The 23,629-nt window shown below is 39.6% G+C and overlaps 1 protein-coding gene across 3 annotated transcripts in view; it reads right to left on the minus strand.

Annotated features, from left to right (window-relative positions):
* Nucleotides 1-23,629, minus strand: part of LOC122809404 (junctional adhesion molecule-like) — a 286,702-nt gene that overhangs the window by 97,819 nt on the left and 165,254 nt on the right. For all 3 annotated transcript variants that reach the window (XM_044080875.1, XM_044080874.1, XM_044080873.1), the window contains one exon: nucleotides 13,390-13,540. In XM_044080875.1, coding sequence (XP_043936810.1) covers nucleotides 13,390-13,540 — 151 coding nt within the window. The remainder of the gene's footprint in view (nucleotides 1-13,389; nucleotides 13,541-23,629) is intronic.

Here is a 23,629-nt window from a genome sequence, read left to right on the forward strand (position 1 = left end):
TTTTTTTTTGTATCTGTCATGGCTTAGGGGTAAATCACTTTGTGTATGTGGTGTAAGGTCCTGGTTTAGAGCCTTGCAGAGGCAGTTTATTTTGTTGCGGGGCAGAGCATGAGACGTTGGATACAGAGCGATTAAGGCACTTTAAAGCAGTTGTACGCGGGTTTGCGCGGAGGTAAGCACTGCTAACCTCCGGTTACAGTTTCTCATACTCTGTTAGCTTTTAAATTGCTTAACCTGTGTAGGCATAGCTTACCTTCACAAAACAAGCTTAAACCCGCTTACTGTTGCTTAAAAGTGCCTACTCCTGCTTACCCCCACTCTAATTTCTTTAAAAGAAAAGAAAAAAGGGTTGATAGGAAAGTTGTGAAAAAGGGGCACAAAGAGGGTAAGACAGTAGGGAAATAGCTAGGCAAGTGCAGGAAGGGTGTAGGAAAGGTCCATAGCTGCCCATTTCTTCTACAGCAACAGCTGTGCATATACACTGAATTTGGAGGTAGATTTGGACCCTCAAACCCCTGGGAGAGGGGTGAGGACAACATAAATTTGTTGTGATGCCAATTAGACCAGGTTACATGTGTCCAGTGGACATGTGTGCAAAATGGACAGCTATGCATGGGGCGAGATTTTTTTGTGAGAACAGGTTGCTCTTTTTTTCTTCAGGTGAGAGCGGGATGTTGGGGAGAGGTAGTAGGTATTTTTGGGGAGGTAGGTTGGGTAGGTTAACAGACAAGACAAACAAGATGCATACAGGGGTGGTATATAACACATGTGTGGGGTAAACACCTTGGACAGGCAGGGGTGTTTGGAAGTCGCAAGCCCATGAGCCCCCAAATGGAAACAGTGGACTGAGGTCCCCACCCATGGGCAGTCACCACTGCACCTTCACGGCCTCAAAGGTGGCTGCGCTGGGGGCTGTGTAGGAGGGGCAGGCTCACCCTCTAATTGTGCCACTTGGTCCTCAAGCTGGTGTAGCCGGTCTTGAAACTCCAGATCGAGCTCCCTACGCACCACGGCCCGGACATGTTGATGGGTGACAGGTTCCCCTCCTCACCCACTCCTGGGGGGGGTGAGCCCCAGCCCCTGCAGCAGTTCCACCCGAAGGTGGCACAGGACCCATGGAGGAGGAGGTCCCAGGCTGGGCCCCAGATGTGCTGGTGCCTGGTGCCATGGCCAGCTGAGGTGGGACAGGTGGGTCTGCTGGGACCGGCCTTCCCATATGAGCTATGTTGTAGCAGGTTTATGACAGATATGGGTTAGTAACAGTCAACAGCATTCATAGGTTCATAGGTTCATACTAGGCTATCTGCCCTAGGGCATTTACAAGCCTAGCCAGAGTGTGTTTGGCTTTCGCCACCCATTTTAAATGAATTTTGCTATGCCCTTTTTCGAGGTTAGTATACTGTGCCTCTGTCTAACAGTGACACAGAAGTGATACCTGGAGTAAATCTACGATCTCCCATCCACTCATCAAGATTCCTCTTGAAGACAGTCAATGAGGGACTCTGCCTAACCTGGACTGGGATTTTATTCCAGAGTTAAGGGAGCCTCTGGGTTATGAATCTGTCCCTACAGCATGTCCTATTTATTTCAGTGCTGAGGTTCAACTCTCTCGAGCACGTAGCTCGATGGGATTTGGATTTTCTGAGGTGTAGCATGTCCATTAATTCCAGGTTGGACATGGCTTTATATGTCAGGCACAGATCACCTCTGAGCAGGCGGTATGCCACTGAGTAGAGCTGGAGTTTCTTTAACCGGGCAGCATATGGCATCTGTTTGAGCCCTTTGATCCTCTTGGTGAGGTACTTTTGGGGTCTTTCCAGTTGCTGCAGGTGTCTGGTAAGGTACATCCCAAAAGGGGCATTGTACTCAATTATGGGCCTGATGAGGGATGAGTAAAGAGGCACAATGACCTCCCCTGATCTAGATGTGAATCCCTTCATGATTAGGTGGGCTATATAAAATGTTTTTCTAACCAATTTGGCCATGTGGTTGTCGAATGAGAGATTGCTATCAACTTGGGTCCCCAGGTCCCTTATTACTTCTTCCGTACTTAATGGATTACCATATATGTGGTAATTTGTGGGCACTTTGTTTTTGCCGAAGGGGATGACTATACACTTTTTGGCATTTAGCTTGAGGCCATGGCTCTGGCACCAGTTGTCTGTTTCTACGAGGCCCTTTTGTAGGATGCTTGTGTCAGCTGGAGAGTCGATTATGGTGCCCAGTTTGCAGTCATCTGCAAACTTGGTCAGCCACAGTCCTTCCGTGTTGGCCTGTACCTCCAAGAAATATATACCGAACAAGAGAGGTCCCAGGACCGAGCCTTGTGGGACACCACTTGTAACTGGTTTGGAGTCTGACATGGCTCCAGCAATTCTAACCATGTGGGTTCTGTCCTTAAGCCAGTTTGCAACCCATCTAGTGACATAGGGGTTTATATTTAAGCTACTGAGCTTATCTATAATGCCCGAGTGGAGTATTGTATCGAAGGCTTTTGCGAGGTCCAGGTAGGCTGTGTGGACCACCTTCCCCTCGTCAATGGCCTTGGTGACTGTTTCAAAGAAATCGATCAGGTTTAAGAGGCAGGATCTTCCCTTAACAAAGCCGAACTTGGTAGGATCCAGTGTCTGTAGGTCCCCAATATCTTTATTTATGAAGTCCATGATGATCCTTTCCATAGCTTTGCAGACCAAGCTAGTCAGGCTTATGGGGCGATAGTTTCCAGGATCCGTTGAAGCACCACCTTTGTGGAGAGGGACCACTGTTGCTGTACGCCACTCTTTGGGTACATATCCTGTAGTAAGGCTGAGATTGAACAGTAGTTTTATGTTTGGGTTTAGTTCTTCTTGGAGTTCATGTAGGACACAGCCCGGTACACCATCTGGTCCCATTAATGCTGTGTTTTTTGCTTTGGAGAGGGCGGCTCTTACCTGAGCATCTGAGATGTCAGGGGGGCAGCACTCTGCTGGGATAGATATTTGCCCTTTTGGTGGGAAGGGGAGAAGTTTGCTGAACCTGTCAGCTAGGATGTTGGCAATGTCTGTGGGTTCGGTGTATTTTTTGTCATTTTGGACTAATTCTGAGCATATCTGGGAATTCCCACCCAGGTTTCTAACATAACTAAAGAAAGCCTTGTGATTATCCTTAGAGTCCTGTACAATTTTTCTCTCGAAGCTGGCCTTAGACGATTTTATGAGTGCCCGTAGTTTTTTTGCTCATACTGATCAGAGATGCCTTCCCTTTTTGGGATTTTGCTCTATCATGTAGTAGCTTCCTCCTTCTATTGTATAGTTTGTTTATGGCTGGGGTCCACCAGACACGATGCCTGCCTTTGGAGGATTGGGTCTTGGTTTTGTTTGGGATTGCATGATCCATGCATTCCTGAAGGTGTTCATAGAATGCGTTTATAAAGGATTCTGCGGTCTGGGCCGTATTTTCCACAGGCCCGGGGGCTTTGAATGATTCCACCTCGGTTTTGAGGAGTGTGAAATTTGCTTTAGAGAAGTTTTTCACTGTGGTTTTCTGGGCAGGGGCTGGGGTCTGGATGTGAATATCTAGTGAGATTAGTTTATGGTCTGATCTTACAAGTGAGGGATGCACTTCTGGTCTGGAGCATAGAGTCCCCATGTTGGTGATGATCAGGTCCAGTATGTTTTCCCCTCTTGTGGGAGTGGTAACAAGTTGTTCCATAGCATTTGAGTTTATAAATTCTAGGAACCTTTGGGCTAGGGTGTTGAAGCTAGAGTAATGCTCCCAGTCTATGTTTGGGTAGTTGAAGTCACCCAATATAATGGTGTTTGGAGAGAACTTCATATTTTCCAGTGTTCTCAGGAAGGCCAAGTGGGGTTCCTGGGTTTGGGAGGGTGGTCTGTAGCAGGCTATAAACTGGAAGGCAGTTTTACCCACTGTTAGTTGCACATGGATAGTCTCTGATGCTTCGTGCTGTGCCACCAACCTGGATGTGTGGGTATCTTTGACGAATATTGATACTCCCCCTCCTTTGTGGTTCGGTCCAAGTTTTGGGGCCAAAAAACATGGTATGAGGTATAACCTGGTAGTGCTGGGGTGCTCTCGGGAGCCTTGAACCAGGTTTCTATTACTGCACAGATATCGATGTTCTCCATGCTAAGGAGAGTTTTGAGTGCGTGCATCTTGAGGTTTAGACTTCTGGCATTGAGTAGCATTACTCTTAGTTTCTTATCCCTTGTGATACCTATGGAGGTGGGTTTGTCTTTTGAGCCTTACCTAAAAAGGCACTATGGGGTGGCAAGAGCCTTTGCCAATATCCAAAAGCCCAGGGTGACAGGTGCAAGCCGTCCCTAAGCATCGTGGCTTGTCGAGCATGTCATCCCAGGCTGACAGGCATTGGATCCTTTGAATGACACCAATACTTAAGCCAATTGTTGAAATTGATCATCTTGTCTTCATATTGTGGCATCATTCTTGGTGAGGGTAAGATGTTACTCAAGGTCAGGGTCATACCGGCCTGGGCTACATGCTCAGAGAGCTCCTCTATGTCTCTTTTCATGTAGTCCAGGGAGGTACGTCTCAGGTCATTCACACCAGCATGGACAATGACTGAGTCATATTAGTACTTGCCTTGGAGTGACCTGAGTGCTTGTGTTATGTGGCGGATCCTAGCGCCCGACAGGCAGCTCACCGTGACCTTCTCCTTGTTCAGCCTGGTGAGCGGGACATCAGTGTGCCTGACGATAGAGTCACCTATTACAAGTGTATCAGGTGTGTTGTTTAGCCTTAAAGGCTGTGACTGTTCGGCACACTGGCTTTGTGAGCTATGTGTTGCACGTGTTTTGTTTTGGGGTAGCGGTTGCTTGGGTGTCTGCTTTGGAGGTCTCTCTTGCTTAGGCAGATTTTTATTTAGAGCCTCCGAGTATGTTTTTGTGTGTTTATGTGTTTGGTTTGCTGTTGTGGTAGGTCTATGTGAGACTGGAATTGTAGTGAGTGTGGTTTCCTTCTCCTCCTGACTGGTTATGCCAGTACTGAGTTGAGAGAGCTTAGCCTCCAGTTTGGCTATATGGTTGCATCTCTCACATGTGTTGGAATTTGTTGGGAGGAGGAGAGGGTTGTCTGTGTACATGAGGCAGTTGTAACATTGCCTCAAGATTCCCAGATTCACCAGCTGGACCGGAGAGGAGATTGACAACTGACCTTTGGACATGCTAGAATAGTACTGGGAATTCCTTTATAATTGAAAAAAGGGCCAGTGGGGAACAAGGTACTCAAGGGGAGTTTGTGAGGGTGTAGTGCTTTTAATTTATTAGTGCTGACTTATATAATTGCTTTAGTGAGCAAGTGCCAGGCTTTAGATTAGGAATAGGGTGTTTATTATGAGAACTAGATCAGTTCTAAGGGAAAAAGTGAAGAGCAGACTTTGTGGAGCCGAGAATGGTTTAAACCCAATTAAGCGGCATTGCCCCATGCTGCGCTATGCGCAAAATCGCAGGATTAGTTATAACAGCATGCATAGGTATTCCCATTAACCCAAAACACCGGATTTAACACAGTTGCAGAGCAAGCAGAACACATGCATATATGGAACAACAGTGGCCATTACAAGAACATGCAGGTTTCATTGATGGCAACAGGCCACCAATATGGGTGTATTTTAGCATGCATAGAAACAAATGTGAATATTTATAAACCATTAGGACATATGTCCCAACAAAAGTTTGGAGTGTACACATACCAGTTGAGGAGTGTCATTGGGTTATTTTGCACATATAGTAGGGGTGAGAGAGAGAGAGTTCAGTTAACAACTAATATATCCTTGTAGTTTTCACAACATTCTTAGTCACTGCAGTGACCTTTCCCTTACATGTATTATTACACTACCCAATGGCCTTATATTGTACACTGGTATGTTTATAGATTATTATATATGTGACCTGTGTCTTACATACAGGCGTGACAAGATGCAACATATGTTGAGAATCACTGTCATACACTTTGGGTGAGGTGCTAGAATGACAGGTTTGTTTTCATATACATTCTATGACTATGTACATATTTGACTATCAGTTATATGTCATTAACGGCTGCCTACATTTCTTGGCTCATCACACTGATTTTTCAGGGGAACAGGGTACCAGGCTGGTGATATGGGCCATTTATCTGGACATACTGGACAGATTGGAACAGTTGTGGGGTATGAATATGCATACAACTTTCAATTTGAACATTCTAGCAAATTCTGTACAGTTGGGTGTAATTATGCATATAACTATCTATCTGAACATTGTAACAAAATCTGTACAGTTGTGGGGAATGTTTATGCATACAACTTAGTAGCACTCCCAGGATTCAAACTTCTGCTGTGAGTGACAAAAAATTATAGCTAACATCACAGTACACTGTGCTATCAGGGAATTGATGCAAAGCTTTCGACTGTTTTCTATCTAAGTCTCCCTCACTTGTACAATATGAATGACCTCTTGACACTTCCAACATTGTTATGCAGGACTTATTTTATCTGCATACCACAGTGTGGGTGACACTGCTTAAAATACAACAGTGCTATTTATAGTATGCAACAGTTCACCAACATATGAAAGAAGAGTAAACAGAACTACTCCAGGGGTTATACCTTTATTCACAGGCTATTACACATTCATTTCTACTGGTACAACACTTTCTAAGGCTCTTATATTTATTTGTTATGACAGTACATGCAGACTAATTACTAACCTGCCTCGTGATGCAGCCTTTGCAACCTAGCATCATGGGCTTGCTGGTTCGCAGCCCGCTCATCTGCAGCTGTCAGAGAAATACAGTGATATTTAGCCATACATATCCAGAGTATACACAAGCTAAGCAATTATTTACTACTTAGTAGAATGAGTACTTACTCAGTACTGGGGCATTGGGCATCTGCCGAAACTCCTGGATCCACTCTTCCAGTATATCTCTCCTCTGCCGCTTCAGGTCAGCATGGTGGTGCCTGACCTGCTCACCAGTCTGGGGGATACCTGTGGCACTGTTGAGGTCACGGGCTAGACTGTCCCAGGCCTCCACTTTATACTGCAAGCCCTGGTACTGGCCCTGCAGTAGTCTCTGCTCATGGTCTTTTACCAGGAGCCATACCATGAATTTTGACTCCTGGATGCTCCAGCGCTGCGCTCTAAATCGAGTGCCTTCACCCACACCAGCCATTCTGCCTGCAGTAGGAAGCTACAACCAGTTATGAGAAGTATTCCCACCTGTGGGGTTTAAATATGGCCAATTTCCTGCACTTTTCCGTGATTGGCCAGTTTTGAAAGGGCTAAGCTATGGACACACATGCTTACATAAGGCTGGCACTGCTTAAAAAGGTATACCACTAGGCAGATGGAATTGGCTTACCTGCACATCGCTTACACTTACTAACTTGAGCTGTGCAGCAGTTAGCATTGTTTAATAGTTAATTAGCACTATATTTGCTGTTTGGCAGTGATTTATTCTTCATTACAGGTTATATATGTGTCTGGTATCAGTGATTCATGTGTACATACACTGTATGGGGACCTGGGGACTTCTACACTTTATTACAATAACACCTCATATCTCTGCTTACTGCAGTACTCCAATTCACATATTTATGTTCTGTGGCAGGTTATACAACATCACACTGTACATAGATTCAGTTCACATGTTTGGTTTGATTTTCCTGTGGTGAGGATTAGTTTGCTGATACCTGATTTGCATGCATTGCTATGATGGCTTAGTGGTTGACTACTGTGACTGTGGTGTACAGTGTCCTGAGTTCGAACTGTGCAGTAGCTGTTTATTTTGTTGCTGGGCAGAACACGGGCTGTTGGGTACAGAGTGATTAAGGCACTTTAAAGCAGTTGTAAGTGGGTTTGAGCAGGTTTGCGAGATGGTAAGCACTGCTAACCTCTGGGTACAGTTTCTTATACTCAGTTAGCTTCTACTTTGCTTAATCTGTGTAGGCAATGCTTACCCCCATGCAAACACACTTAAATACGCTTACTAGTGCTTATATATACTTACTACTGCTTTTTTGTGCTTAAACCTGCTTACTAGTGCCTTATTCATTATGACACTGACACTTCACATATGCATTTAATGCAGTACTCCGGTTCACATTTAAATGTTATTTAGTAGGTTATACTGCAAAAAAATGTCAAAAAATGTTCATATACAGATTTCACATAGAAAATGGAATGTGCTGCAGTGGGACTCAAACCGTGCCTGCTTGCTCATTAGGCGGATGCTCTGACCACTATACTATTGCTGTGCTGCTTCATTTGTATATATTTTCCTTGCTATCCTCTTCAGCCTTTTAAACTGCTTTAACCGTAGCTAAGCAATAGGCAAACCCGTGCACCTATGGCTAGCTGTACATGGGGTTTTAAAAAAATATATATATATAAAAGGGTTTCTTTATTTTATTTATATGTACTGTTCCTGTTGTACACATGGGGGACTGTTGGTGGGGATATGCGGACACCTATGATCGGTCTCGCTCATTTATTTACTGTTTCTGCTGTTCTACTTTGCAGAGGGATGTTTATTCTGAGAGCTCTGGCTCTCAGACACACCCCCTGCACGCGTCCACGCTCCATGTAGGATTAGGAGGTCAGGCAGCGCACCTTCATTAATATGCATGGCTCACTGCCGTACTCCTCCTAAACTGCCGCTTCCGTGCAGGACTAGATTAGTCCTGCACGGAAGATTAGTAAATCCGAGGGAATAAGTGTAAACTATTTACCCACACACAAATTGGTTCAGGAATACCCATATTTATGGGGACATAATAAAATGAAGTACTTAGGAGTATGGATTTAAAAGGATTCTATTATGACATCTAAGTATATGTGGAAAAAGACTAAACAAAAGATAATACAAAAACTGAGAAACTGGAAGCTCTGTTTTATGGATATAGATAGCAGGATACAAGCAGTGTAAATGTTTTTAATTCCTTTAGTTTTATACACAGGTCAGGCATATTTTTATCAACCAGAGGAGAAGTCGTGGATAACAATTAATGAAGAGCTGAAGGATTTTATCTTGGAAAGAAAGAGAGCAAGAGTCTGCTGGGATAAGTTGATCCTGCCAACTGAACACGGTGTTTCGGTAATACCTGATTTGAAATGGCATTTCAAAGCTAGATAGTTAATGCTCCTATACATAGCACAAGCAGAAAGCTATAATTCAAAGTGGAAAGGGATGATGATGAAATGGGGATAAACTTAGGAAAATAAGGCAAGAGTGGGATTTTGGATACAGATCCTTAAGGAGAATAACAATAACCATACAGAATATTATATTCATAAAGTAGCAAAAAGCATTCTAAGAACTAAACCGACATGGAAAATGAGAAAGGAGATTCTGCCAATAGGGATGACTGCAATTAGGGGTAGAGAGAATAAGCAAGTGGAGGCTAGAATTTACTGGAGAAAACAGGCAAAGGAACCAAGGTAATGGGAGCAAATAATTAGAGGGGGAAAGGTAAGAGAATGTGAAGAGCTCAAGAAGTCATTTGGACTGCAGCCTAGAGACTGCCTTCCCTATCAAGGATTGATATATCAGTATAGGCTGCGATAAAGAAACAGGGGTTCCAAAGTGAAAGACCAACACTGGTAGAGTCTTTAGTGCAATCTAGAACTGAAGTTGCTGTTAAAAAGGGGGTAATTAGTAGGGCATATAAAATATTGCATGATAACTATAAGAATCAATCAGAGAACATTAGAAAGGATTGGGAAAAGTGACTGGATAAGCAATTCACAGAGAAGCAATGGGAGAATATAGCTATGACTCCTAAATATGCAACAAAGTCTAGAAGATTTAGGATATTTACTTGGAAGTATTTGCATAGATATTTTTATACCCCAAGCCAACTTCAAAGAATTTTTCCTCAGGTAGATTGCAAGTGTTGAAGGTATGATGGGGAAGAAGAAGGTAACTGGGAACATATTTTTAGGAGTGTAATGTACTGGCAGATTTTGAAAATTCACTGCAGGCTACTCTGTCAGATGTACTAGGTGAGCAGGTTGGTGTAACTAGGAGAAATATTTTTTAAGCTGTGATACAGAATTGGAATTGCCTAGACATAGTAAGGCCTTACAGAGTGTAATTCTGGTTGCTGCCAAAAAACAAATTAATAGAAAATGGAAATCACAGTCTAAACCAGCTGTACTAGAAGTAGTGAATATATTAACAGAGATGAAGCAGGTAAGGAAGGCAGCCACAAAAAGTCCTCGGCTTGGACACAAACCAAACGTTTATTACGAAGAAAACAGACAACAATACATCCAAGGTTAAGCGCTTTCATCTGACTCCCGCAGACTTCTTCATACATATATAGAAACTTTTTCCATCTCTCACATTCACATATTAATTATCCATATATTTTTTAACTCAGTATTTTTTAACTCAGTATTTTTTAATTCTATTTTTTAATTCAATTTTTTAATTCAATGTTCTTGTTGCACAAGTATATTTTTTTTAATTCAATGTTCTTGTTGCAGAAATATCTTTTGTTGTGCCAATATTACTTATTCACCCAAGGTCGCAATTCATTTTGTTCAGGACAGTTATTGTCGAAATAGCTTGTTTTCGAGATTAGGGTGCATTTGAATTTTTTATCCATTTACCCATTTAGTATGTACTTACACCTTTAATTCCTTGATTGAAGTGGCTTTTGGCTCCAAAATGTGTTTAAATTGAAAGTGTAGCAGTACTCCTATGTTCTGAAGAAGTCTGCGGGAGTCAGATGAAAGCGCTTAACCTTGGATGTATTGTTGTCTGTTTTCTTCGTAATAAACGTTTGGTTTGTGTCCAAGCCGAGGACTTTTTGTGGCTGCCTTCCTTACCTGCTTCATTTATTTACGTTGTTGCCGTGCTGTGGTTTTCAGTGTTATATTAACAGAGATAAGACAAATGGAAGCAGGATCTTTAGAAAATGTAGGAGCAAATTACACATAAAAATGTGGAATGTGGGAACAATACATGCAGAATAATGTTTTGGAGGAGGAATGAGGTTTAAGGGAAGGCAGGAATTGAATGAGCTATGTAATGTTTGCCTGGCAATGACTGTATAGAGCATAGGTGATGTATATAATGTTTGCAACTGAAAATATGTCAATATGGTTTTGTTTTCATTTATATAAATGTATGAATGTCTATGTCATGTCAGAATTTAATAAAGATGTTTTTTATTTTAAAAAAATTAAGTAACAAGAATGAGTTTTCAACAGCCTCACTCAAAATGTCAGCACTCTGTTTCAGCATGCTAGTTTATTAATGCAGCAGCAAACGTTTTTAGATGAGTCACAGACTGGGATTATATAAAGCAAAAGTGACATTTATTTAAGTAAAAGAAAGATTGGAAAACAGCTGCCACATTTTTGAAGAGTTAGGAATAAGAACAGTGAAATAGGAAGAAGACAATAACTTGTGTAAAAAATGAAATGTGACTACTGGGTAGCTACCTTTGTCAGATTAGAAGCAAAATGATAAGTTTTGCAGTTATTGTTGATTGTATTACAGATTTTCTGTACATTTCATTTTGTGATCCTTCTTACTGAAATGTGGTGTAGCTAATCCGAAGCCTTGTCTAGAAAGCAATTTTACTTAACAAAACAGCAAAAAATTGCCTTTCTAATAAGATTGTGTATCAAAAATCCTGCTGTTCATGGAACATGAATATTAAACATTCCACTATGAAACACTTAATGGCAAAATCCTGAGCATTAGAAATGCTGAAAACTACTGCCTGAAATACAGAAGGGTAAAAAAGTTAACTGCAAGTGCACTCTCTGAACTTATATGCACTAATTCTATGGTTGTACCAACTCGAATAAGGGAGAAATTTTCCAAAATAAGGGAACTGCTGCTAGCAAACACTTAGAAATGTCACTACCAGTTACTTCTTATCGAAAACAGTAATTAGCATAATGTTCCTTAGTATTTTGTGCATTGGCTTGCTAGCAGTCTAGGAATTTCACTTATCTAGATCTCTATCACCACCTCTAGAGACATAGGATTTAAACCTAGTGAAAAAAATACCAAAGGTTGTCAACAACAGAGAAGGGTAACAGACTTTAGTCCATTTCAGAAATAAAAACTATCCTGCAGTCATATATAGTTATATTTTTGATTATTTTTTATTATTAATTTTGTTATTATTTTAGATGTTAAAGAGTCACTAATAGGACTGATCTCCTACATCACTGCAACAGAGCCTAGGTTTTCATCAGATGTTGCAGTGAGGATGGAATAATTGCTATTTTTTTCATCATTATAATAAAACCATATGTTTTCTTTACTTGAAACTTGGCCCTGTAGACTGGGTACCCATCTCTTCTACTGAGGGGAGGGGTCACAGATATTAGGAGCATGCTCAGTAGTAATATAAAGATGTATGGTTAGGGAGAGGTTACTGCACTAGACAGATAAGAGATTATTATCATCATTGTTATTATCATTAGGGTCTACTATAAGCACTCACATGCTTGTGATACACTTCTGTATTGCCACTTGCTCGAACAGGCAAGTGCTTGAACTTCCACTAGCTCAATCTTCTGTAACTACTTAGCTCCGATAGTCCTACCAGAAGCCCAACTCTAACTCTCAAACTCCCTTTCTGCTCCCTCCCCCTAAAACTTCCTTCCTGTTCCTTAAACCTAAAAAGTCCCACTATTTAACCTTAAGACTCCTTCTCACTCCCAACTCCCTAAACTTAATAACTTCTTTCCTGCTCCCTAAACCCAAATCCCCCCTCTCGCTCCCTAACCTTAAACCCTCTTCTCTATCTCTCTAAGATTACCTTGCTGCTTCCTAAACCTAAAAAACTCTCTTGGTCCCTAAACCTGAAACTTCCTCTTCCTCCCCCACCATTGCCCAAATCCACATTCCCACCCGCGACTCCTTCACCATAGCTGCTGTACGCACCTCACTTACACTTGAATAAGGTCTTTGGATAAGCTGCAGCAGCTGCTTGGCTGATCTCAGATTCAAATTTGAGCACTAGCAGCAGTGTACCATTGCTACAGGATGCTCCAGTCCCTGGGTTCAGGACAGTGGGTTTTCAGCACTTGGCACTCAGCAACTTGTAGAATACCCTCGTCATTATTATAACCAAATTCACTTCTATATTTCAAAGTGTTGCTATCCATTTTTTTAAAAAAAAAAAATGCAATTAATTTTTTTATTGCATGCTACTTTTGTTTGCTAAATTAGTTGGTTTACAGGAATGTCTATGCTGTACTGATAATATAAAGTAGTGCTTTGCTGGAAGTTTTTAATACAGGCCATCATCTCATACTCGCAATGCTAGGTCCCTTAATATGTGAATATGTCTTGCAGCCCTTTCAACTTGTCTTCAGCTTGAATATAAGGAGGCACATTGTTTCATTTTTTAAGATTTACCTTGTAAGAGCATCGTTATCCTTTTCACTATGTCGTCCCATCCTTAAACAGACAACCACAGAACCAATTACTGAACCAATGAGGGCCGCACCAAGCATCAGTACAATATACTTCCAGTCCCAATGATTTCCACCGATACTTGGAGTTGCACCTAGAGGAGTAAAGCTTGATTAGTACGTGTTGCTTGGGTCTTATTTCACTTTTTGCCTACTATCTTTTTAAATTTCTGTAAAACATGCAATTTCAGCCTGCATTTCAAGTAAACAGAGCAGATATACAAATTGCTTACAACAGACAACAGCAAAATACTTAACTTACAAAATGGTGTTGCAACAGGGTTCATGGATTATATCCCAGATTATAGAGTTTCAAGAGTTGGATGCTTTATCTACAGATGTATCTGAATAGGGGATATAACATTCCATTAAGCACTTTATTTCATCAAGGTCATGTAACTTTTTGTGACATCTTTGGGGTATTACTGGTTCATCTGGGGTATTTCACTTTACTGCTGTATATTACTCAGATGTGTGCATGGATAATGGGGTTATTTCACTGTATGTTACTTCAAGAATGCTGTATACTGGAGGATCACTGCTTTAATGGGCTATTTTAGTTATTTTTATATGTTTACAGTTATTAACTGGGCTAGTCGGACTGGGGTGGTAGCCTCTTTCCATTAGACTCCTGGGGAGAAAACCCCCAAGATGTATATTACTTTATCTACAAGCATAGCATTTTATCAGAAGATATTTTGGATCATTGTAGGCAAGCTTTATACATAGAAATATGTTACTTTACTGGAAATGGTCTGCTTGAGTGGAAGGTACTATTTTATCAGGATCTAATTTATCACTTCCCCCAAATAATCCATTTTATGTTAAAACTATTAAAACATACAATATTAAAAAAAAATCATTTATCAAATCCCTTCTACAACAGAATCCAATGACCTGGCTTAATTTATTTAAGTGTGCAAAGATTACGTTCTACAATCTATAAAGCTCCTTTATAACATATAACTGACTCAAGAAATCATATCCATCGCATGAAAAGAAGTCCTAATTAAACTTATCACATAAGTTCCTAAATCAGATTATATAAATTAATTCATTCCTATCTCCATTCTGTCAGCTCTAGGTAAGGTTTTTGAACATGTATCTATTCTCTGTTCCATGAATACTTATGAAAGTATAATGTACTTTCATTCTGCCAACATGCCTTTTGGATGGATAGAATCACTGTTACTGCCTTACACGCCTTCACAGATCGCATCCTTCAAAGCATGAGCAACGGTTGCTTAACTGGTTGTATTTTTATTAATCTAATTTTAACCTTTAATATGGCAGATAACTCTCTGCTGCCTAACTCACTTATTCAAGCTGGGATTAGTGGTCAAGCTCTCCCTCTGGGTTACAAATGTCCTTATAAATAGAAATGTTACCGTTCACATTGGTAATTCACCCTCATTCACTGCCTCCCCATTAAAGGTGTCATTTAGGGATTTGTCCTTTCATCATCATCATTCTTTCCTGATTTATCATCAAAGTACCAGCAGATATACCACAAATTGTTATAATTCTATACGATGATGAGATGGTGAGATGCAGGTCTAACCTATCATATAAAGTAACCAAAAAAGCCTTCACAATCACCTGCAGCAATTATATACTTGGCTAGTTAAAAAAAACAAAAACAAAAAAAAAATAAAGCAATAGTTTATGATTTTCAGCATCATACAGAAGTAGTGAAAACCAAAATCAACATGCTACTTTTTTGGGCTGAGAAACTTTCAGTCCTTCTATTACCAGAAGAATGGATGGCAACTGGTAAAGGACTGTTTGCTTTGCAACTTAAATACAGGCTACCTTTAATGGTGTCTACCTCTGAAATGAATCTGTTATCCCTACAAACTGCCTCCAAAAATGTAAGTTGATTTATTACACTTGCCCCAAAGACATGCTAGCAAAGGTTAAATGGCCCTCAGTCCCACAGATGACTAAACTACTCTTCAGTTCTCTTATTTATAAGCTCATTAACCTGAAATCCTTCCAACTCTTCATTCATTTAGTGTACCTCACACTACGTTCTCAGAACACTCCCATCATGTGTACCCACCCTTCATACTCCCAGAGGCACACTGCACTGCACAGACCATAGTTCTTGTGTGGGATTGTCATATACTTGGGAATCTCTGTCAACAGACCAAAAGCAAATGACTACCCACCCTAAATTCAGAGCCAATCTTAACATTTTTTTATTAAAAGAGGCTTTCTGCAAATATTTTACCACAAAGGAATAACTTAATACATTCATCCCCAAAAAGTATGTTTTGTCATTAATAACTCATTTCTTCCTACTATTTCATACTCTTCAACAAGAAAAGAGAATAAAACACTTTGGTTGTGCATCTCCCATTTTTTGTTTTCTGTAGAAATGTTATATATTGTAAATAACATTCTAGCCTTTGCACTTTTCTCCGTTGCCATATTTAAGTATCATATGTGAAGATCCAAGAGCAACATTCTCTTGAATTACTTTTAGCTAAGAACTTTTATTCTTAAAACACATTTATAATAAATCTAATCTCAAAGGCTGTTTTCCATATACATCTTTGTCTGTACTTAATTTATGATTCATTTTTGTAAACTGTCATGAGCCTGAACAGTACTGAAAAAAAGAAAGAAAGAAACAAAGTAAATACATTAATGAATTAATTAATAAAATCACTGGGGGTATAATACCTTGGAAGAATTATATTATGCTATTCAAGTTTAAGATTTTCAGCATATTTTATTTTGCTGGTAGGAATACGATTTCATTAATGTATGTTATCCAAATAAAGCATAAATTATATACATAGCTTATCAATAGCATAGTACTGCCCTGAAAGCATTTCTTTGTTGGATCAAGTCTTGTTTCAGCAAGATGTGAACAGATGAACTCTTCAAACTGAATTAATTTTCAGTTTTTTTCTTATAACTTATCCTGAGTTTTTACAACCTCAAGGTTAATTATATTAGTTAATACAGTAAAGCTCCTGTGGAAGTTGTGAGGGGGGGGGGGGGTTGCCCCGTATCTTCATAAACCGTAGTCTGTAGTCATTTTGAGACCATTGCAGTCTTAGGATAATTCTTTGTTACATGTAAACATATCATGTGGTAATCTGGCACTCAGTTTTGCCATGTTATCCTTTAGTAAATCAGCACACTATTTATTGAAATGCAATTTACATGGAATTTTACTTTCCAGTTGTACATGTGTCTTCATTAATATAATTTTAATAAGTTACATAATCAGAGCATACTTTTCAGCCTTGTGTGTCAACTTTGAAGTACACTGCATTACAGAGTATATATTACTTGGGATACATTATTTCTTTGGGTATATAATGTTTAATCAGGAAAGAGGCATGCTACTTAACTGAGGGCATGTTACTTAGCTTAATTTGGTGATACATTGCTTAACTACTGGACATCACATCACTGGGGTCTTACTACAAGAAGACATTAGATGTCACTTTGAGTAATAGGGTCACTCCCTGAACCTAGTGTATACTGCTTTACTGGAGGTAAATTATGTAAAGGAAAGCTACGGCCATGTATGAACACTGACCTTACTACCTGCAAGGAGTGACCTCTTTATTCCATCATGGGGCCATCCTAGTATGTGTTTAACCTTTTCATTTGTAAAAATCAATAAATAAACAAAGAAAAATAAGATCTTGCTGGAGCTTGCAGAATTAAAATGGTACACCGCAATATTTGATTTCAGTGTATAACCAAACTACTGCTTCTGAAAAACCAATGCTGCAATGTATGTAAAATAATATTCTCTGTATTTCCAATATGACTGACTATTTCATACAGATTCTTCCCTAAAGTTATTTGTATGCCACCTGTGCCACTCCTCATGATGGTATGTTTGACATCATGAAAGCTTTAAGAGAAAAAAGCCTTTATAGTCTAAATTGAATATAAAATAGTGTGACAGCTAATAGCAGTTGTATATCTTTGTAGAACTGTACTTCACTCTTTTCTCTCAGTGCTTTATATATGCATGTTGTCATTGACATTTAGTTATAGCATAGTGTTTCTTGTCTAAATGAAGAGAACATTATGAACAAACATGAGGTGTAATTAAACCATAAGCAAGAGGGCCCCAGCTGCTCAGCATCTGTCTGGACACGGATCCCTGAGCCACAAGGAGAGAGTGGGGACCATCAATGAAGAAGGAAGTGATGCAGGATGGGACACAGAATAAATACATAATCACTTTAGATGGCAAGCAGAAAATAATTCTTGAAGCTGAGGGGAAGGGATCTGGTTGATTTGGACCATGCAAAAGATAAAAAAGACAGCTGCAGCTGATAAATGTTCTTAGTGGGTTTCCAAACGGCTGCAAGCATTTTTTTGTGGAGGCCAGAACTTTCTTCTTTGTAGGCTTGGAACTTAGCCTTTTACTGTTAAGTAAATGATACTGTGTTAAGAAAATCTTTACATAAAAATAAAAGAGATGTCTAATGTAGTAAATATTTTTTTAAGAAACAATGTTAATTATTAATTGTCATTTAAGCCATGGCTATAAAGCAGAAAAGAAGGCAAGGCTCAAATGAATGAGAATTCATTATTTGCTTTTTTTTTCAAATAAAACACAAATGCAAAATGCACACATGAATGTTCATGCATGATTAATAAATATATTTGGATGGCGCAGTGGTGCCACCTCACAGCATGAGATTTTCCTGTTCGATTTTCGAGTGGAGTGCCTTCTGTGCAGAGTCTGCATGTCCTCCTGGCATTTGTGTGGGTTTTCTCCGGGTACTCTGGTTTCCTCCCACATTACAAAGACATATGTCTGTAGCATTTCTCCCTGGCCCACAGCTGAAAATTGGCTTCGTTCCAAGTTGGAATTTCCTGGTAAACAAATGTTAAATAAAAAAAATATATATTTTTATGTATATATTTTTACACATACATACATATAGTATATTATATATAGATGCATATATAGATAGATAGACATTTTATATATATGTGTGTGTGTGTGTGTGTGTGTGTGTGTGTGTGTGTGTGTGTGTGTGTGTGTGTGTGTGTATATATATATATATATATATATATATATATATATATATATATATATATATATGGGATCCGTACAGATCCCCAAAGACAAAATCACCGAAACTAATTTCGGTTTGGCATACTCGCGCGGCAGTGCTTTTCACTGAAGAAGCACTTTCGCGTAAGTATGCCTGTTTGCGAGACCACAGTATGGTGTGGATAAGGGAAAATTCCCTTTTCCTCACTGTAGTGCGGTCTCGGAGTGAGAATATTAAAGTAGGGGGGGTGTGGGGGAACAGGGGGGTGAAGCCCCCCTGCATAAATGTAGATTTCTTTCTTTTTTTTTAACATATATTAATGAAAGCGCTTTTTTGGTGAAAGCGCTTTCATTAATATATGTTCAGTGATTATGGATTCGGGACTTTGCACATTTGTGCATAAGTCCTAGATCTATATATATATATATATATATATATATATATATATATATATATATATATATTCACTTTATAATCCTGAAATCCTGAAATATCGAATTTCAGAATCTCAAGATCTTAAAGCTTAAACCTTAAAATCCCAAAACCCCAGAAATATACTAACTCCAAGGTTTCACTACACAGACAAACACACGAAAACACCACCATACAAGCTACATTCCCCTCGCACACACACACATCACAGTAACAAAATACACTGACACACACTAAAGTGCCTAACCAACACCCTTAAACATAAATACTTACCTAAACTTCCAGCTATCCATTCACACAACACAACACCAGAAGCGCTACTTCAACATCTTCGGACTTCAGGATTTTGAAATTCATGCTTCTGGGGTTTTGGAGTTTTGAGCTTTCGGCTTTATAATCTCAGGATTCTGAAATTCGATATTTCAGAATTTCAGGACTATAAAGTGATCATATATATATATATATATATATATATATATATATATATATATACACATTCAAATGTGCATGCTCACACACATGAATATAAATATGTATGTGTGTGTAGGTGTGTGTGAGTGTATATAATAAGGTCAAAGAAAAAGACAATAGGTTTTGAGGGTGACTTAAAGTGGCAATACAGCCATAAAGCATATGAAATCAAGAACTCAGACTGTCCAGTGTAAAACAGGGATAAAACCCTGACTAGAAGAATTCAGCCTGTCTGGTGTAATACAGGGATAAAACTCTGACTACGAGAACTCAGCCTGTCTGGTGTAATACAGGAATAAAACCCTGGCTACAAGAACTCAGCCTGTCTGGTGCAATACAGGGATAAAACTCTGACTAGGAGAACTCAGCCTGTCTGGTGTAATATAGGAATAAAACCCTGGCTACAAGAACTCAGCCTGTCTAGTGTAATACAGGGATAAAACCCTGACTACGAGAACTCAGCCTCTCAGGTGTAATAAAGGGTTAAAAGCCTGACTACAAGAACTCAGTCTGTCTGGTGTAATACAGGGATAAAACCCTGACTACAAGAACTCAGTCTGTCTGGTGTAATACAGGGATAAAACCCTGACTACAAGAACTCAGCCTGTCTGGTGTAATACCTGACTATAGCCTAGGTGACCCAAGGTAGATTAGTGGCTGCAGTACTTCAAGGAGTAGGTAGGGAGGTAAGTGGCTCTGGTGAGTCATTCCCACAGCTGCAGATAGACAGAACTCATATGGGGGGGGGACTGGTCTATGGTCACCCATGGGTGGGCTGTTCAAGCTTGCACTTACCTAAATTTCTGAAGAAATGTGAAAACATTGGTCATGTAGTACAGATCATTTCATGCCCACTAGCACAGAGGAGGTGGAAGATAAGGTGTACATAATGTCCTCAGTTGTTGGAGTACCTGCAACGTCATACATTCTCCAATGTCTGCAAAGCTGATGGTCCTTCTCGATAACTCTCACACCAGGGGTCCGTCGTACCCCCACTTTTGGGGAATGAATAGGCATACATTGAGTGGGGGGCTTAGGTCAATGGTCAGTATGGCAGAGGGAAAAGGTATACAGACAAGAAAAAGAAAAAAAAAACAAGAGTTTGAAAGCAAATATTCTAGAAACTGTGCAGTGTAGACATAGTGAAGATAAAACCTGTTTCATAGCATGATGGTTATCGTCCTTATCTAACACACAAGGGGGGTTTCCAGTTCAAATATGGATGGAAAGATTTATAACATTTTTGTAGGCCCAATAAAACCTCTAAGAGCCAGCTAGCTTCTGTATGAGCACAAAGGTGCACAAAAGATGGCTGCAGTTTCCCAGGCTCTCTACTTTTCTGTCCCATGATCTTGAATTATAAATCTTTAGTAGCTTCAACATCTAGGTGAAATCTGCAGCTTCCTCTGTAATACAGTGTTTTCTTAAAGAGCCAAAATAAGTAATGTACATTGAAATGTTTGATGCAGTGGAGCATGCTAAGTAATAAGCTGAACTCCATGGGCAGTAAATGTGCAAAAGATTTGCAAAGTATAGTTTAAAACGAAACAGTCATCCACACACACACACATATATATATATATATATATATATATATATATATATATATATATATATATATACAGAGAGAGAGAGAGAGAGATTGTGTGATGCCTTCAATCCAGTTAGCAATGATGCTTCAGCTAGCTTATTGCCTGCTGTTATTTCTCACTTCACATTGAAGCTGCTCTGCTTTTGCTGAACAGGTTTACGTATGTGTATAAACAGCAAAAAAAAACACCCAATGGACAAACGGACCGCTGTAAAAAATAGCAATAAATGTAACCACAGTGGAATGAAGCACAGTGTCCTTACTTATATACAAACTACTCTGATATAAAAACGAACAAGCAGCCTTTAATTAGGTTATCACTTTCATCACTACTCAAGTGGCTTCTTCAGACCATACAAACAGAGAATAAAATACATTTCATATACACTCACTATTTCTAACCACTGTGGTTACATTTATTGCTGGATTACGTATGTGTATAGTTCTGTTAGGTGCTTGTCAACATTAGATTCAAAAATATGGTCACTGTCCATCAGACTTTAAATTACAGGATTATAAGGGCAGAAAAAGAAAATACTGTGGTGCACTGAATGCACAATTTCTTTGTAGAGTATTTTGGGATTGACTATTGGACTGTGTTAAAGGATATAATCGCAGCTGCTGATTGCTTGCTTTAATTTGGAGTACCAGAACCCTGTTAATTTATGACAGGATGTTAGGCTGTTAATTCACTCCACTTTATGGAAAATATTTGTATTTATTGGGTAGTTATACAGTGGGGTTACAAAACAAATAAATAGGGGTGATGATTCTGCTCAAGAGACAGCAAAAGAGAGAGAGAGAGAGAGAGAGAGAGGAAGGGACAAAGAAAGAAAGAAAGACAGACAGAGTGCATAGAGGTGTAATGTGTCTAAAATGGAATAATGTTTTAGGGCCTGAAAATTTCTGTTAGAAAGAAGTAGATAAAAGGCTATGGTTTATGGCAATTAAACTGATGTTTATCAAAATGAGTCTCGTTCAACTATAAAGCAGGTGTGAAGAAATAACAACAGAGAATAAAGCTTAGCATCTTTGACAACGGATTAAAAATAGGACACAGAGGAAAGCTAAGCTGTGTAAATAATGCTAATTGAAATCTGTAAATGTTTTGGCTGTTGGACAGAAATGAATACGCAGAGGAGAACGGCCATCCCATTTTCAGTATAAGCTAGTTTTGCTTGACATAAGTAGCCCTGAACTAAACTATTGTGCTTAGAGTACCATGTCTGTTATGGCAATGTAAAATAACAAGGTATGAATGAAGTCATGTGCAACACGTTACTTATATACAAAAAGGATTATTTAAAATACATTTACAACCATGTTTGGATTGTTCTACTATGTTGTTGTTTCAGATGTTGGTTAGACCTGCTTGTTAGCAAGTATGGAATTAGTTCATACTGTTTCAGATAAACACACACACACACACACACACACACACACACACACACACACACACACACACACACACACACACACACACACACACACACACACACACACACGCACACACGCACACACGCACGCACGCACGCACGCACACACACACACACACACACACACACACACACACACACACACACACACACACACACACACACACACACACACACACACACACACACACACACACACACACACACACACACACACACACACACACACACACACACACACACACACACACAAATAGACCTTCTGTAGAGATTTAAACAGCATGAAGTAAAGGCAAGACACCTTCCATGTAGTACTCAATATCCAAATACAGGGTTAGACAACACTTAGTACCATTTCAGAAAAACTGCTGAAGCAAATTTTTATTGGCACTCCACTGGAGACCAAAAGATGAAAATGTCTCTTTTTTTTATTTTTCTGAGAGGATTTCTTATAAACTTAAAACATTTTCTTACTTCCACCAGACTTTTGCAAGGTAAGACATTTACTGCAATATTATAGCAGAAATAAATAACGTCATATTCTGCATAACACTTATTAAACAAATGACAGTAGTCTCCTAAATGTACTACGCTACTGGGATAATTTCTGTTGTCATTACATTGTTTATCTGATGACACTTCCTTTATTCTCCTCTTTCTCATCTTGCCCCATGCTGTCTTAGATACCCCTGTGGATTTCTTCTGTAGCATCAGTTCTGATTGCTCATTCCATAGAGCCACAACAGTGCCAGTGAAGAAGTACTTTCACAGAGTATTCAGTCATACTCAGTTTCTACAATATACTCCTTCTCTTCATACTTGCTGTTCAGGATGACCTGTTTTCACCCCTGACTGCACCCTTATCATGCCCACATCCCTTCTTGTCTGTAGTGAGAGCAGCTTCAGCACATCATTTTCTGTTCGCACCCTTTCTTTTCCATTCCTCACACACTTCTGGTGGTTTCCTTCCTCCTCCTAGTAGACTGAGGTCCTTCTCCCTCTATGACCTTCAGAGCTTTATGAAGTAGTCATGTTCTTGTTTAATCAAGGTCTAGTAGATTTAAAACATGGCTTCTTTGCTTCTGTACTCTATATCTTCTTGTATTCTCTATGTGCTGTTGCCATGACACAAACACTCTGGTCTTTGTGGTCCAATCCAAGTGTGAAAAGACACCATATCCTTTTCTTGCTCTGTTGCATTCAGTTTCG

The sequence above is a fragment of the Protopterus annectens genome, chromosome 8.part0, assembly GCF_019279795.1.
Source record: "Protopterus annectens isolate FY-2018-M chromosome 8.part0, PAN1.0, whole genome shotgun sequence".
In the NCBI taxonomy this organism is placed as follows: domain Eukaryota; kingdom Metazoa; phylum Chordata; order Ceratodontiformes; family Protopteridae; genus Protopterus; species Protopterus annectens.